Source organism: Myxine glutinosa, chromosome 1, assembly GCF_964187855.1.
Source record: "Myxine glutinosa chromosome 1, kmMyxGlut1.1, whole genome shotgun sequence".
In the NCBI taxonomy this organism is placed as follows: domain Eukaryota; kingdom Metazoa; phylum Chordata; class Myxini; order Myxiniformes; family Myxinidae; genus Myxine; species Myxine glutinosa.
The window spans coordinates 324820339-324834636 of record NC_136261.1 but is presented as its reverse complement, the minus strand read 5'-3'; the positions used below and the strand labels follow the sequence as shown (position 1 = coordinate 324834636).

The 14298-nt window shown below is 41.0% G+C and overlaps 1 protein-coding gene across 4 annotated transcripts in view; it reads left to right on the top strand.

The window, feature by feature from the left end:
• Nucleotides 1-14298, top strand: part of LOC137411438 (vasculin) — a 57553-nt gene that overhangs the window by 36761 nt on the left and 6494 nt on the right. For 2 of the 4 annotated variants that reach the window (XM_078769712.1, XM_068096798.2), the window contains exon 9: nucleotides 5417-5619. In XM_078769712.1, coding sequence (XP_078625838.1) covers nucleotides 5417-5619 — 203 coding nt within the window. Of the gene's footprint in view, nucleotides 1-5413; nucleotides 5620-14298 lie in introns of all 4 variants that reach the window. The other 2 variants (XM_068096793.2, XM_068096789.2) reach the window with 1 other exon arrangement.

Below are 14298 nucleotides of genomic sequence, written 5' to 3'. Positions count from 1 at the left end.
TGAAATATCATAGCTCATACCATCCTTTACCAGTCCAATTATAAGAATTTCATATGCGGCCTATGGCTGCTGGTTGCATCATGCTGGGAGTGTGTGTGCCGCTGATGCAGTGCTCCCTGTTTCCATTAAGCTGATACTCGTTTTGCTGACTTTGGAAGGATGACAGGCTGAGTCAACCGACCTGGTGTTATTTTGAACGACACGACAGAGCTCAAACTTAAGACCCCAATATCTTAAGGCAGCCACCTTAACCATTAAGCCAACACCAAGCTTACTGTTCCAGTTAAAGGAGTAGTACATGCCTCCTCGTGGGCCTGATTTTGATTACAAGTATACAGGCCGTGAAAGAATGGCTTCATGACCCTTTTGACATTTTAGTACGAGTTGACAGAAAAGTTACCATGGGTATAACTGCTTGGAGCTTGTATGAGCTATGCTTTCATTGGCATGAGACCAATTAGTTTCTGCCACACCGATGCTTTTGTCAACTGGACAGCAAGTCTTCTTGATACTGTTGATATCTCAGTGATACTGTTGTGCTTCCAGCTTCAGCTGGCACAATGTATTAATATTTAAGTTATCCTTGCCATTACAGAAAGATGAACATGCCTCTTTCACATCGTAAATTATCCTTTTCGTACTTGCAATTAGATTTGTAGAAATCATTTTCATACAAAAATAATTACCTTCCTTGGTGCTATCTTTGGCAAGCTATTAGCTTATGGGCTTGTTTTTTTAGCTGGTGTGCTTGTGTATGCCATTCTTCAACTGTTTATTAGTATCAGCAGTATGAGGGGTTTCATCATTAACATGAGGGAGATGAGACATTTCATCAGTCGCCCCATCACTGCTACTTTCACTGTCAAATAGCGAGCGCCAACAAAGTGTCCATCAACAGTGGCAATTTTCCATGGAAACTTCCTGGTTAGAACGTCTGACCTAATTCAGAGCATGGTTATCGTGTCACTGGAACTGCAGATGTACTTTTATGTCTGAACATGGTACCTATCCCAGTTCACATCAATGACTTGTGTTGTGAAAACCTGCTTTTTACATGAGAATGCTTCTGAACCTCCCAACGGTGCTAGCTTTGGAAGAGGCAATAATGTTCCACACTGTTGGGACTGCTGATAGCAAATTAGCGGTCAGGTCACTGTTGGGCAATTGTGATGTCATCCCTCGGGACAAGGTCAAATTTGTTTTTTAAAATTTAATACAAGCAGGAGTACCCGGCGTTGCACGGTGCTGTTCTTATCCTGTTGGTACTTTGAAGAAATCAAAATTGTTGTTTTTTTTCTATTTTTTTGTGGGTGCCTAAAACAATAATTCCTTACCCCCACTAAGGAAAAATTAATACAGTGGAACCTTGACTTACGAGTTTAATTCGTTCTGTGACCGAGCTCGTAACTCAATTTGCTCGTTTCTCAAATCAAATTTCCCCATTAAAATGCATTGAAATGCTATTAATCCGTTCCAGCCCGCCAAAAACCACACCAATTTTTTTTTAAATATGCAGTATATATAAAAACATCTCGCGCTTTATATTTCACCTGTATGCAGCATACAAGTTGGCAGGATGGCCTGGACTGGAGGTACGCACACTTGACTCTAAACTGTCCAGCCTGGGTTTGAATCCCGACCCAGCTATAACCTGTCATGTCGGTGTTTCACAGGCAGGGTGATTCATCAATGTGTGTACCGCTAAACTGGGCGCCCCGTTTGCGTCCCATTAGTTGTTGGATGTTAAGGATCTCACCGTGTCCTCCACAAAGAGAAGGCGAGCTATCGCCGGCACTCTGAACAAGTTGTGGCCTGGCATGCTCTTCTCCTCTGCCGTTATATACGTCTTCCTCGGCATCTTTTTCCAGAAGAGCCCTGTCTCGTCACAGTTGAAGATTTGCTGGGGGATGTATCGTTCGGCTTCTATCAATTCGGCAAAAGTTATAATAAAATCTTCAGCTGCCTTCACATCTGCCTCACCAAGTCGACAACACGCACACCTCGCTCATGTTTTTCGACGATTGCGTGTTTTATATCCAAGCACATCATCCTCTTCTTCTCAGTACTGCCCTTGGCACTCAATTACTTAGGACCCATGGTTAAAACTAAGAAATTTTCCAAAATAACCAACATGCGAAAACAAAACAGCAGCGATATACGGCAGATATGCTTGCACGGCAAGATAACCACGTGACCGGAACCCACCTGGTGGCGGCTGGCGTAAGCTCCAAAATAACCAACATGCGAAAACAAAACAGCAGCGATATACGGCAGATATGCTTGCACGGCAAGATAACCACGTGACCGGAACCCACCTGGTGGCGGCTGGCGTAAGCTCCAAAATAACCAACATGCGAAAACAAAACAGCAGCGATATACGGCAGATATGCTTGCACGGCAAGATAACCACGTGACCGGAACCCACCTGGTGGCGGCTGGCGTAAGCTCCAAAATAACCAACATACGAAAACAAAACAGCAGCGATATACGGCAGATATGCTTGCACGGCAAGATAACCACGTGACCGGAACCCACCTGGTGGCGGGTGGCGTAAGCTCGTAACTCAGATCTCGGCTCGCATCTCAAAGCAATAAACCGCCCGAGCGACGGCTCGTATCTCGGAAAACTCGTAAGTTGGTGCACTCGTAAGTCAAGGTTCCACTGTATTATAATAATGCGCGCGCACGCGCAACACCACACACCAATTTAACATTGCCTTTCACAAAGCTACAAAGGCTCAGGCACCGCACCATAGATCAATTTTTTTAAATCCCAAAAAACGAACTTTTTTTTTTCCCAATTTGTTTGCCCCAAACACTCCCCGACACTCACCGATGAACCTCTAAAATTTTGACGAAGATCCATTCAGCCATGTCTGAGAAAAATGGCAACACACAGACAGACAAATGGCTGTCTTATCGTAAAGATTTTGCAGGCCTTATGCCTTATGGCTTGTGGAGCTGTGACAAATCACACACACATTGGCAGACAGATACATGAGACAACAACAGACTTAACCTTCACACAAACACAACTGTTGAGATTGGGGGAAGTGGCATCACTTCCCACAGCACCCTGGGTACCAGCGAGATGTTTATGACATCACTTGTCTCGCCCCTCAGTGGGACAATCAAGTAGGAGTTCCTGTCTTCCCATGGATGCTACTGGGTTCCCACTGGGTTTTTTTCCCATGCTCTATCCTTTAAATGCTGAGCATCAAGCAAGGAAGTGACGCATTACATGCCATTTTTAGTCTTTGGTATGACTCGTCAGGGTTCTTCGGTATTTGCCACACTGCTTTTGCATTAACTATGAATCAATGTCATGCCTTTGTAGGATTTTTTTTATACATGTTACTTGCATTGTAGAACACGTGAATCCAAGCAAAGCGCAATCATGTTCTTGTTTGCTCATTGGCCAAACTTTTGCCATTTTCTCCTTTATATGTCACCAAAAGGCAATGTTGCGAATATTTAAGGTAGTATAATTAGCATAGGCAAAGTAGAGGAGCTCGCAATCGTACTAAAATACGCCATTTGGTGTCTGTCTGATTTTTTTTTTTTTTTTTTGACCGTGATACATTTGGTTATGATTTATCCAATCTCAACCAAACTTGACAGGAAGACTAAGGGTCCCACAATAGAGGTTGTAGCATCTTAATTCCCCCACCCCCCCCCCCCCCCCCACCCCCTGCCCATCCCTGAGGGGGTTGTCTGTCTTGGGCTAACTCTGTGTTGAGGTGTGTATCTGTGTAAAATGGCTTATTGTGGCACTTTTCCAAGGCCCCTTCTTAAAAACAAAAGTAACAACGCCAATGACAATAGCATAATATTAATGTAATTACACAACAATGTTAAAACGAATAATATTCCCCTTCCCCAAGTCCCCAAGAGTTGTTTCCTCTTTGAACAAGCATCGTGTTAACGTGTTTAAATAGCGTGTCGTTTTTGTGGGAGCAAAGGCTAATTTGGCGGACAGCGGGATGAGGATGACAGCTGTCCTTTTACCAGAGGTAAAAATACCTTTTTACCTTTTACCAGAGGTAAAAAAATATTATAAACTACAAACGTGTATGGTTACTTTTTGAAACAGTTGCTCCTGATGTTTAACAGCAACACCAAACTGAAAGGGAGGAAAGCCGGGTTGTGTTACACCGATGACAGCCGGAAAGCCGGTGACAGGTATGGAGGGGGGCTCCCTTCACTATTCTGGAGCCGTTGCTATGCTAGGTAACCAATCAGCTTAGAGATGGGATGCTCGTCCGAAAGCAAGAACACATAATGAACATGTGATTTTAAATGATGCTTGTTATATTGCTGCATACACACTTGTTCTATTGCTACATATATGCTTGTTATATTGCTACATATATGCTTGTTATATTGCTACATCTACGTTTACATACACACGACAATGCAACCGGGGCATAAACTCCACCCACCTTCAGTGGTGGAAGTAATAAAATACTCTATGAGAATGAAATTAATTTTACACAATCATTTTGTTCCTCCTTCATTTGCAAAAACGTGTTCCCCATGCAACATATAACAAGTGCCATTTAAACTTACGTGTGTAATTGTGGTTTTTTTTCTTTCGGACACCTCTTCCTATCTCTAATCTGATTTGTTGCCTGGCATAGCAACGGCTCCTAAGGATTTCCTTCACTTTAAGGGAATCCTTACCCTTAAGGGTTTTTTCTGCAACATAACTTAAGTAAATCCTTATCTTAGGAACTGCAACGTACCTTAAGGGAAATCTTTCCTAAAGGTTGAGGGTTTTTATGCAACCGGGATTATGCCGTTTTTCCAAGGCCATTTCAAATGTGATAACAACACTGATGATAATAGCATAATATTAATGTTATTACAAAACAATATCCCCCCTGCCCAAGGGGCTTTTGCGACGTGCAATATTGTTCCCCGACACCCTCACGAAAGTAAATTTTAGTAATAAAAATAAATGACGATCTATAACATAAGTAAAGGTTATAATTTATATTTGTAATAATAGGGATAATAACTTGACTTCCCCTGCTGCTCCCACAGTGAGTGGGTGTACTAGCCATCATGAAACGCAAAAACCTAAAAATTATGCCCCCTGCTTGCATTTTTTTCCCCTTGTGGTGAAAAGAGCTCCATGCAGCTTGCAACTAATTTTGTCAAGTCACCATTACATTCCACGAAAGTATTTTAATGCCTTGGCTGGATGCCTCCACATACAAAACAAACTTTATTTGTAATACCATTTTAAATGTTCAAGACAAAGCGTGACTGCTGTTTTATTAACCATGGTAAGCTTTTGCCCTCAACTATGCGATAAACATCCTAGCAATTAAGCCTTTTATGTATTTTTCTATTATTTTTTTTGGCACCCCTACTGTAATCTACATATCCTTGAAATCCTTGGACCCCAGCAGAATGAGAATCTATCTGGGGCAAACAATGGTCTCGTGTTGCACAAGAATGAAACCGAGACGGAATCGCAGGATGGGAGTCTGCATAGTGACCCAACTGATGATGCAGAGGGGTGGACTGTACAAGCCTGGCCTGATGGTGGTGTGTTGGCAGCCACAGCATCTGAAGGAAACTTCCTGTCCAGCTCTCTGGAGGCAGAGCACAGGCATGTATTGCTGTCTCAGTACCAATCGTCCACCATTGTCCCTACTAAGTTGCTTTGTTTATATCACACGGGCAGTGTTGTATAAAGCTGAGTTGCCACAGCCAAATCTGACCTAATGTATTCCTCATTTCATCGGAGCAAATGATTTTCCTCACTTGTGGAAAATGGATTGAATACATGGAATCTGTGACTTGAAATGGAATACTGTAAGACCCCGGTTTATGTTGGGGATGCGCTTCTGAAAGGTGCGCCAAATGTCGAACTGATCTCCCTTGATAAACTGATTTTTCCTTGTTCAGTACTTTGAGATTTCCTTGTATTTGAAAAGTACTTTGTAAATAAAATGTATTAATTTTTTTATTTTTTATTGTCTAATTAACCCTAAACCACTTCAGGAGCAAATCCTTTGTTTGAAAGGTTACAAAATATGTGTAATAGGTTTCACCTGTATGTAAGCAGTGGTTTAATTTAAACAATAAGACTCCCCACCCCCCTCTCCCCTCCCCACATAACTAAGGAGTTTTTAAGGGCAACTCACTTGGTCAACAAAGCAAACATGGAGACCAAGGAGCTATCAAAATAAGTCAGACAAAGTGGTGGAGAAGCAGGAGAGGGTTATAAAAATATTTCAGTCATTCATTATCCCTTTGAATATGGCGAAATCCATCATAAAGAAATGGAAGATTTATTATACCATCCAGACTCTACCAGGATCAGGTCTCCCATCCAAACTCAGCAGCCGGGCAAGCAGGAAACTCGTTCGGGATGTCACTGTAAATCCAACAATCACTTTGATAGATCTGCAAGGCTCTATGTCCAAGTTGGGGTTCAGTGTTCAACAATCACAATATCCTGTTCCCTTCACAAATCTGGCCTCTGTGGGCAGGTGTCAATAAAGAAGCCATTACTAAAGAAAGACTCGTCTAAAAGCTTGTATGGAGTTTGCGAAAAAGCATCTTGATACTGTGGACTTATGGAGAAAAGTTTTGCGATCAGACGACACAAAAATTGAACTTTTTGGTCTAAATTCAAAGCGTTGTGTCGGGCGCAAGCCTAACACTGCACATCACCCAGTCAACACCATCCCTACTGTCAAGCATGGTCGTGGTGGCATCATGTTATGGGGCGTATTTTGCAAGTATCGTGCTCCGCATGACGACTTCTTGTTGTCCCCCATCACACAGCGGAGCGAAAGGGGGACTATGGTTTTTCCGTCCGTCCGTGCGGGCGTGTTTGCGTGCATAAGCGAAGGACCGCATTCGAATTTGGTGTGTGACCGCATTCGAACCCACGTCAAAATCCAAGATGGCCGCCGCCATGTATGTCTAATGCCATGTATATCTGAACCTTGTGAGATGAATATCTTGAAAAATAAGTGAAGTACCAACTTCTAATCTGGTGTGTGGGTGTATCTAGGCATAAGGAAGAACGCAATTGAAAATTGGGTCGCCATGTCAAAATCCAAGATGGCCGCCAATATATATGCCTGAACCTTGTGAGCGAAATATCTTGAAAAATAAGCAAAGTACCAACTTCTAATCTGGTGTGTGGGTGTATCTAGGCACAAGCAAGAACGCTGTTTAAAATTGGGTCGCCACGTCAAAATCCAAGATGGCCGCCGCCATGTATGTCTGAACCTTGAGATGAATATCTTGAAAAATAAGCGAAGTACCAACTTCTAATTTGGTGTGTGGGTGTGTATCGGCATAAGGAAGAACGTTATCGGAATTTGGGTCGCCTCGTCAAAATCCAAGATGGCCGCCACCATATATATGTCAACCTTGAGCGAAATATCTTGAAAAATAAGCGAAGTACCAACTTCTAATCTGGTGTGTGGGTGTATCTAGGCACAAGCAAGAAGGCTGTTTAAAATTGGGTCGCCACGTCAAATTCCAAGATGGCCACCGCCAGGTATGTCTGAACCTTGTGAGATGAATATCTTGAAAAATAAGCGAAGTACCAACTTCTAATCTGGTGTTTGGGTGTATCTCGGCACAAGGAAGAACGCTATTGAAAATTGGGTTGCCACGTCAAAATCCAATATGGCCGCCTCCATGTATGTCTGAACCTTGTGAGCGAAATATCATATCATAGCATGTTTTCTGCGTCTTCCACTTTGTCAACTCACATCACTTCAGTGACGGGGGACCTAGGCGTAACGCTTGTTTGTTTGCTTTCTTGTTTTCTTGTTTTCTTTCTTGTTTTCTTGTTTGTCTGGGCGATATCTCAGCCATCCTTTGAACTCGGAAGCTTAAATTTGGGCACAATAGTGAGTAAGTACTTTGTCAACAACAGTATGTTTTGTGTTTTGATTAATCAATTAATTGATGTTACTTAATTATTATCGATTAATCAATTCCTTATACTTTTCCTTTCTCTTCTGGGAGTTATCTCAGGCACTTTTTGACCTAGGAAGCTGATATTTGGACACAATGACCAAGTGATTTGGCTGTAAAGGGTATTTTTGATTCATTGATTAATCAATTATTCGATTAATGATTGAATTCTTTGATGAATGTCTAAAAAAAATTTTCCCCAGGTACAGATTTGGATGAAATGGTGGTGGTTTATGTGTTCTATTTGCTGATTGAATAATTATTTCATTTTTTAAGGATTATTATTTATTTATTTTCATTATTGATCATTTATTTATTTTCTTTCTCATCTGGGCAATATCTCAGGCACCTTTTGAGCGAGGAAGCTGATATTTGGACACGACAATGACCAAATGATTTGGCTGTGAAGGGTATTTTTGATTTATTGATTAATCAATTGTTCAATTTTTTTTATTTTTTTTATTAATGACATTTAATTAAATTCTAAAAGTTACATCTTTGGATGAAGCACTAGTGGTTTAGTTATGCTGTTGGACAATTGATTAAGAAAATATTTTATGAAAATATTTAATTGATTTTAATTATGCAATTAATCAATTATTGTGCACCTCTCCCTCCAAATACAGTCTCTCTGAGCCAGAGGCGCCCCGGCAATGCTGCGCTGGAGGATATTTAATTATTTGGCATGGGGGCCATGTGCTTTGAATGTATCTGTACTTGATTACAAATATTTTTTTCCCATCAATATTTTGTTTACTGTTAACAACGCAGTGTTAATTTTAGTGATATGCGCACTTATTTGCTAAAAAAAAAAAAAAACATTGTTGTGAGAATGACTCCTAATGATTAACATTGCTTGGTTTAGTTATACTTGGTATAGTATAGTTACCTCCTTAATTAATGTCCAAGAGTAAGTGTAAAGTAATTAATTGTGATATTAGATATGTCTCGTTATATGTAATAGACGACATTCAACCCTCATGATGTGCAGTCGTGGCCAAAAATATTGGCACTCTTGCAATTTTTTCAAATAACTCACAATTTTCTCTAAAAATAAGTTGAAATTGACAAAAGTATTTTGTCTCTACAATTCTTTATTTCACTGTTAATATTACAGAACCTTTGTTTTTGATTCAGAACTTAATATATCCTTTTAAATCAGAAAATAAAAAGAAATGGCATTGACAAAATTATTGACACCCGAGCCTTAATATTTGGTAGCACAGCATTTGGACAAAATAACGAGTCAAGTGCTTCCTGTAGCCATGAATGAGCTTCCTTCACCTCTCTACTAGCAGTTTGTCCCACTCTTCTTGTGCAAACTGCTCCAGTTCTCCTAGATTTGAAGGGTGCCTTCTTCCAACTGCTGTTTTCAGATCTTACCACGTGTTCAATGGGATTTAGATCTGGACTCATTGCTGGCCACTTCAGAACAGTTCAGCGTTTTGTCTTGAACCATTCATTTATTATTATTATTATTATTGTTATAAACATAAAAGCATTTTGAAGTGTTTGGGGGCATTGTCCTGCTGCAAGACCCATGACCTTCGACGGAGACCCAGCTTTCTGACACTGGGTTGAACATTGTGCTCCAAAATGCCTTGATAATCTCCTGATCTCCTGATTTCATGATGCCATGTGCACATTCAAGGCACCCAGTGCCGGAGGCAGCACAGTAACCCCAACACATCACTGAACCTCATGTTTGACTGTAGGGAAGGTTTTCTTTTCATTGAAGGCTTTTTTTCTTTTTTTGTCTGTAAACATAGAGATGATGTGCTTTACCAAAAAGTTCTAATTTGGTCATCTGTCCACAGGACATTCTCCCAGAAGGATTTTGGCTTGTTCATGTGTCTTTTCGAAAACTCCATTTGGGCTTTCTCAGCAGTGGGGTCCTCTTGCGTCTCCTACCATAGAACTCCCTTCAATTGAGTTGGCGATGGATGGTGTGAGTTGAAACTGTTGTACCTGGTGTCTGAAGATCAGCTTGAATCTGTTTGGCAGTTGATCCTGGTACTTTCTCCACCATTTGGACAATCCTTCGCTGCAATCTTCAATCAAGTTTTCTCTTGCGGCCACGTCCAGGGAGGTTGGCTGCAGTGCCATGGGCATTAATTAAACTTCCTGATAACATTGTGCACGGTGGATACAGCAACATCAAGGTCTCTGGAGATGGACTTTAGCCATGAGATTGTCCATGCTTGGCTACAATATTGTGTGTGACCTCAGACAATTCTCTGGTTTTCTTTCTTTTCTCCATGCTCATTGCGGTACACACAGTGACACAAAACAGCAGAATGGCTCCTTTTCTCCATTGAAACTGGTTGAATGAGTGGTTTTCATATTGCTGGCACCTGCAACTCGCCCCAGGTGAGTTCAATTTCAAAGTAAAGGAGAATCACCTGCTTGAAATCTAATTATTCCTAAACTTCTAAAAGGTGCCGGGCCATTTTAGGATTTCTGTGTGGAATAAGCTAAGATTTAGTAATTTTTTCAACCTTTTTTTGTTTTGTTCCACTGCAAACCAAAAAAATACACATGTGGATACCAAAAGATTTTTATTTGAAAAAAGTGCAAGGGTGCCAATATTTTTGCCCACGACTGTACATGGCCTCCGGGTAAATTTGGGCCGCAGCGATCATTTGTAGGAAAGCCCGTTAAGGGTTTATTAGCTATGGCTATTAATGCCACATATCCAGACCATACCACATGGGCTGCCGCGCGCTCCTTTGTTAACTAAAGACAAGCTGTGCAGTCATAGTTAGCATAACGTCCAACTGTTTTAATGATTCCACCGGCACTGTATCGCACTATTGGAATGAAAATACCTGTAATCTGGTCCCAGACTGCCGACCCAGCTGACCATTATGGTCATGTTGAAGTGGGCAACTGAAACAAACCCGTGTGACTACAACATGATGAAGTTGTCTTGTGTTCCATGGTGTGGTGTTGCACCTTTTTTTAAATTATTATTATTTTTATTTTATTTTTTGCAATTTGAAAAATGCATTTCACCGTGTCATTAATAATACACTGCCGTAAAACCCCAGCGGTAGACGTAGCACCATAATTACATCCCAACCATAGCGCCATCTACTCTGCCATTTAACTAAATCTTTCATTCCAATGCGTTACGTCTGCCAATCATTCACCCTGTTGCCTACAGAGGTCAGATATATATATATATATATATATATATATATATATATATATATATATATATATATATATATACACACACACACACACACATTACATTTACATTTACATATATATCTATATTATAATAGCCGTAGATGATTGTCTGTCTGTCCGGGGTGTGGCTTACTCGGTTTGCAGAGTAGCTCCACCCATTCTGTAAGTGGCTTCATATAATTATAAACAAATATCCACCATTTTATTAACTCGCATAGCTTTGAGGCCTGTTTTGTAGGCCCGTGGTGTCTTGCTCTCTCTCCCAGTTTTATTTCAAATCAAATTCGATATATCATTTCATTTTTCACAGTCGCTAACATAGTTTGACTCGGTTGAAAAAAAACGGGAAGAAAATCCGATGAAAGTTGCCGTTTATAGAACGAAATGAATTCTCAAAGGCCTGTAACTTCAAGGCCATTGAGTCTCTCTCACGCCTTTATCTCCAATCTAAATCTAACTCACCATCTGATTTCATTTTGATCGATGGTTTTGGACTCGGTGTCAGCAACGCGGGAAAATGCAGAGATATATTTTGAAATGCAGAGATATACTAGTGGGTGACCCCACTAGTATATATATATATAGTTTCAACTGCCATCAGCAAAGCAATGGAGTGTTGAGTGCTGGCATTGGTGCTAACATTCATGTCCGTGGAGGCCTATCCTAGCAATAGGTGTAATGCCATTCCAGATGTAACGCCGTAATAACGTTTGAGCCAAAGTAACGTGACAGACGGGGATGGACCAACGGAGAAATCGGGCTACTTTAACATATCGATAAGAAACATCGGAAACGTAAAATTAAAACTTGTGAAGCCCCGTGGTAAAAAATCTGAAGAAATGACTTGAACTACTCATAATGGGAAAGATATGGAAACGTGCATGGGAAGCGATGGCAGCCCTCCTGGTGTATTGATGATGTACATACTGCTCTCTGCAGATGTCCTTTGTACATGAGCATACATGGAGAGGTTTTTTTGGTCTTTATCTTGAGATTAATTTGGAGTGCCATGTCCCACAAATCCAGCTTCCACATTTTCCCCACCGGTCGTTTGTAATTTTATTTTCATTGTGTCCGCGTCACCCTGCTAGCAAAATACACCACCTTGGGGCGCTGCAGGGTATTTGAGGTGCAGAGACCTAAGGGAAATTGATTCCCCCCCAGCACCCCTTCCCCCCTCCTCACTTCCCGCCCTAATGCAAGTGTTCAAATAAATGCTTATTTTTCCATCGCCAACATGAAGTGGAATCTGTCCCCTGAAGCAGAGTTTATGGATTTTTATAATGGAAAATCAACAGGTTATTCCTTTTACAGCAGCATAGAAAATTTCATCGATGGATTGATTCTCAGATACCGTGTTATGACATGGACAATACAAGGTCACACACAAGATGATGTTTTGCACAGACTAACAGCAAGGAGTCTGAAATGTACAATTTAATTTCTTTTGCAAATAGTCATGAAGGAACTGATATTCCAAAGTGTTTTATTCTATAATCTCGTATCATTTTGGAGAGTTTTGGTTTTTGCAACTCATTGAAATGTTGTCATCAGTTAAGTGATATTCCACTTTACTATATGCTCTACTACATATATCTTAGGAATATTTAAGCCATCTACAATATTTGGTAAAAGGCTTTTCAGTGCCGTTTTCATTTGTACATCCTGTAGTTAATTGCAAATGTTTATGTGAACAAGTTGCACTTGCGTTTCAGCTCCACCCATGATATCTATAGCTATACAATGCTAAGTCTGCAATAAAGGTGAAATCTGATGAAGCTTGAATGAATGAATGAATGATCGTTTTAAGGCCATTTTCCCCGCTAGAGCGGGGGTTAGCCTTGTGGGCCCCATGACAATCATGGTTCCCTGTTTGAGGCAATGTTTTTGTGGCCGGATGCCCTTCCTGACGCCAACCCTTGGTCGCCTCACGATGCGCAGGGATACGGTGTACCTATTCTAAACCGGGGTACACACCGGGATCATTCATCCCAGCAAGCTGGTACTCAATTTGCCGACCTCGGAAGGATGACAGGCTGAGTCAACCCCCCTGGTGTTAATTTAGCAATCGACCGGGATTCGAACCCAGGATCCTAGGATCCCAAGCCGGCACCCTAACCGCTAAGCCAACACCAGGCTATGATGAAACTTGATTAGTAAATATTGCCTCCTATTTTATTATATTACCTCCGCCACCAGAGGTGGATGCACGTTATGTTTTCACCCCTGTCTTTGTCTGTTTATCCATTTGTGAACAAAATATCTCAAAGTTGTGGATGGATTTCAACGAAATTTGGTGGAGAGATTGGTTGTCTGACAAGGACGATTCCATTAGATTTTGGTGAGAATCTGAATATGGATTCAGATATGAGAGTTATTGAGTTATTTTTAAGTGATTCTTTGCCATTGGGAGATAAGGCCAAAAACGAACTTATTTAGATAAGGCCAAAAACGGCCAAAAACGAAAGATAGGGCCAGCGAGATGGGGCCAAAAACGAAACATAGCAGGATATCTCAAAGTTATGGATGGATTTGGACGAAACCTGTTGGACAGGTTGTGTGTGTGACCAGGAAGAATCTATTCAATTTTGGTGAAGATCTGGATCCGGATCCAGCTTGTATAATTTACCTGTGCTCGTGAAGCGAAAACCTGGGTTAAGCATTCAGTTACGTACGTGTGCCATGTGCCGTGTCTGTATTTTAAAAAATCATTTTCTCGGCAACCTTTGGTCCGATTGACATGAAAATTTGAAGTATACCTGAAGAAAATTTTAATGATTATTATGACGTCATAGGTCACGTGGTACAGGCCCCATCTTGGAAAAACCTCACACCTCTATATCTCTGAAACCACTCCATGGAAAAAATTGAGACCTGGCTCGTCAACTACTCCCCATGGGGAATAAGATATGTTAGTCATCGGTGCCTTCGTTATGACGTCATAATTCGACAAATACAACACTTATCCATCCGTTCATTATTTAAAAAATTCAGCAACTGTTGGTCTGATGGACATGAAATTTTCATCATAGGAGCGCCTCCACCCTTCGAACATTTGAATGATAATAATGACGTCATCAGTCATGTGGTACAGGCGCCATCTTGGAAAAACCCTAAAATGTTGAACCTCTATCTCCAAAACCGCTGC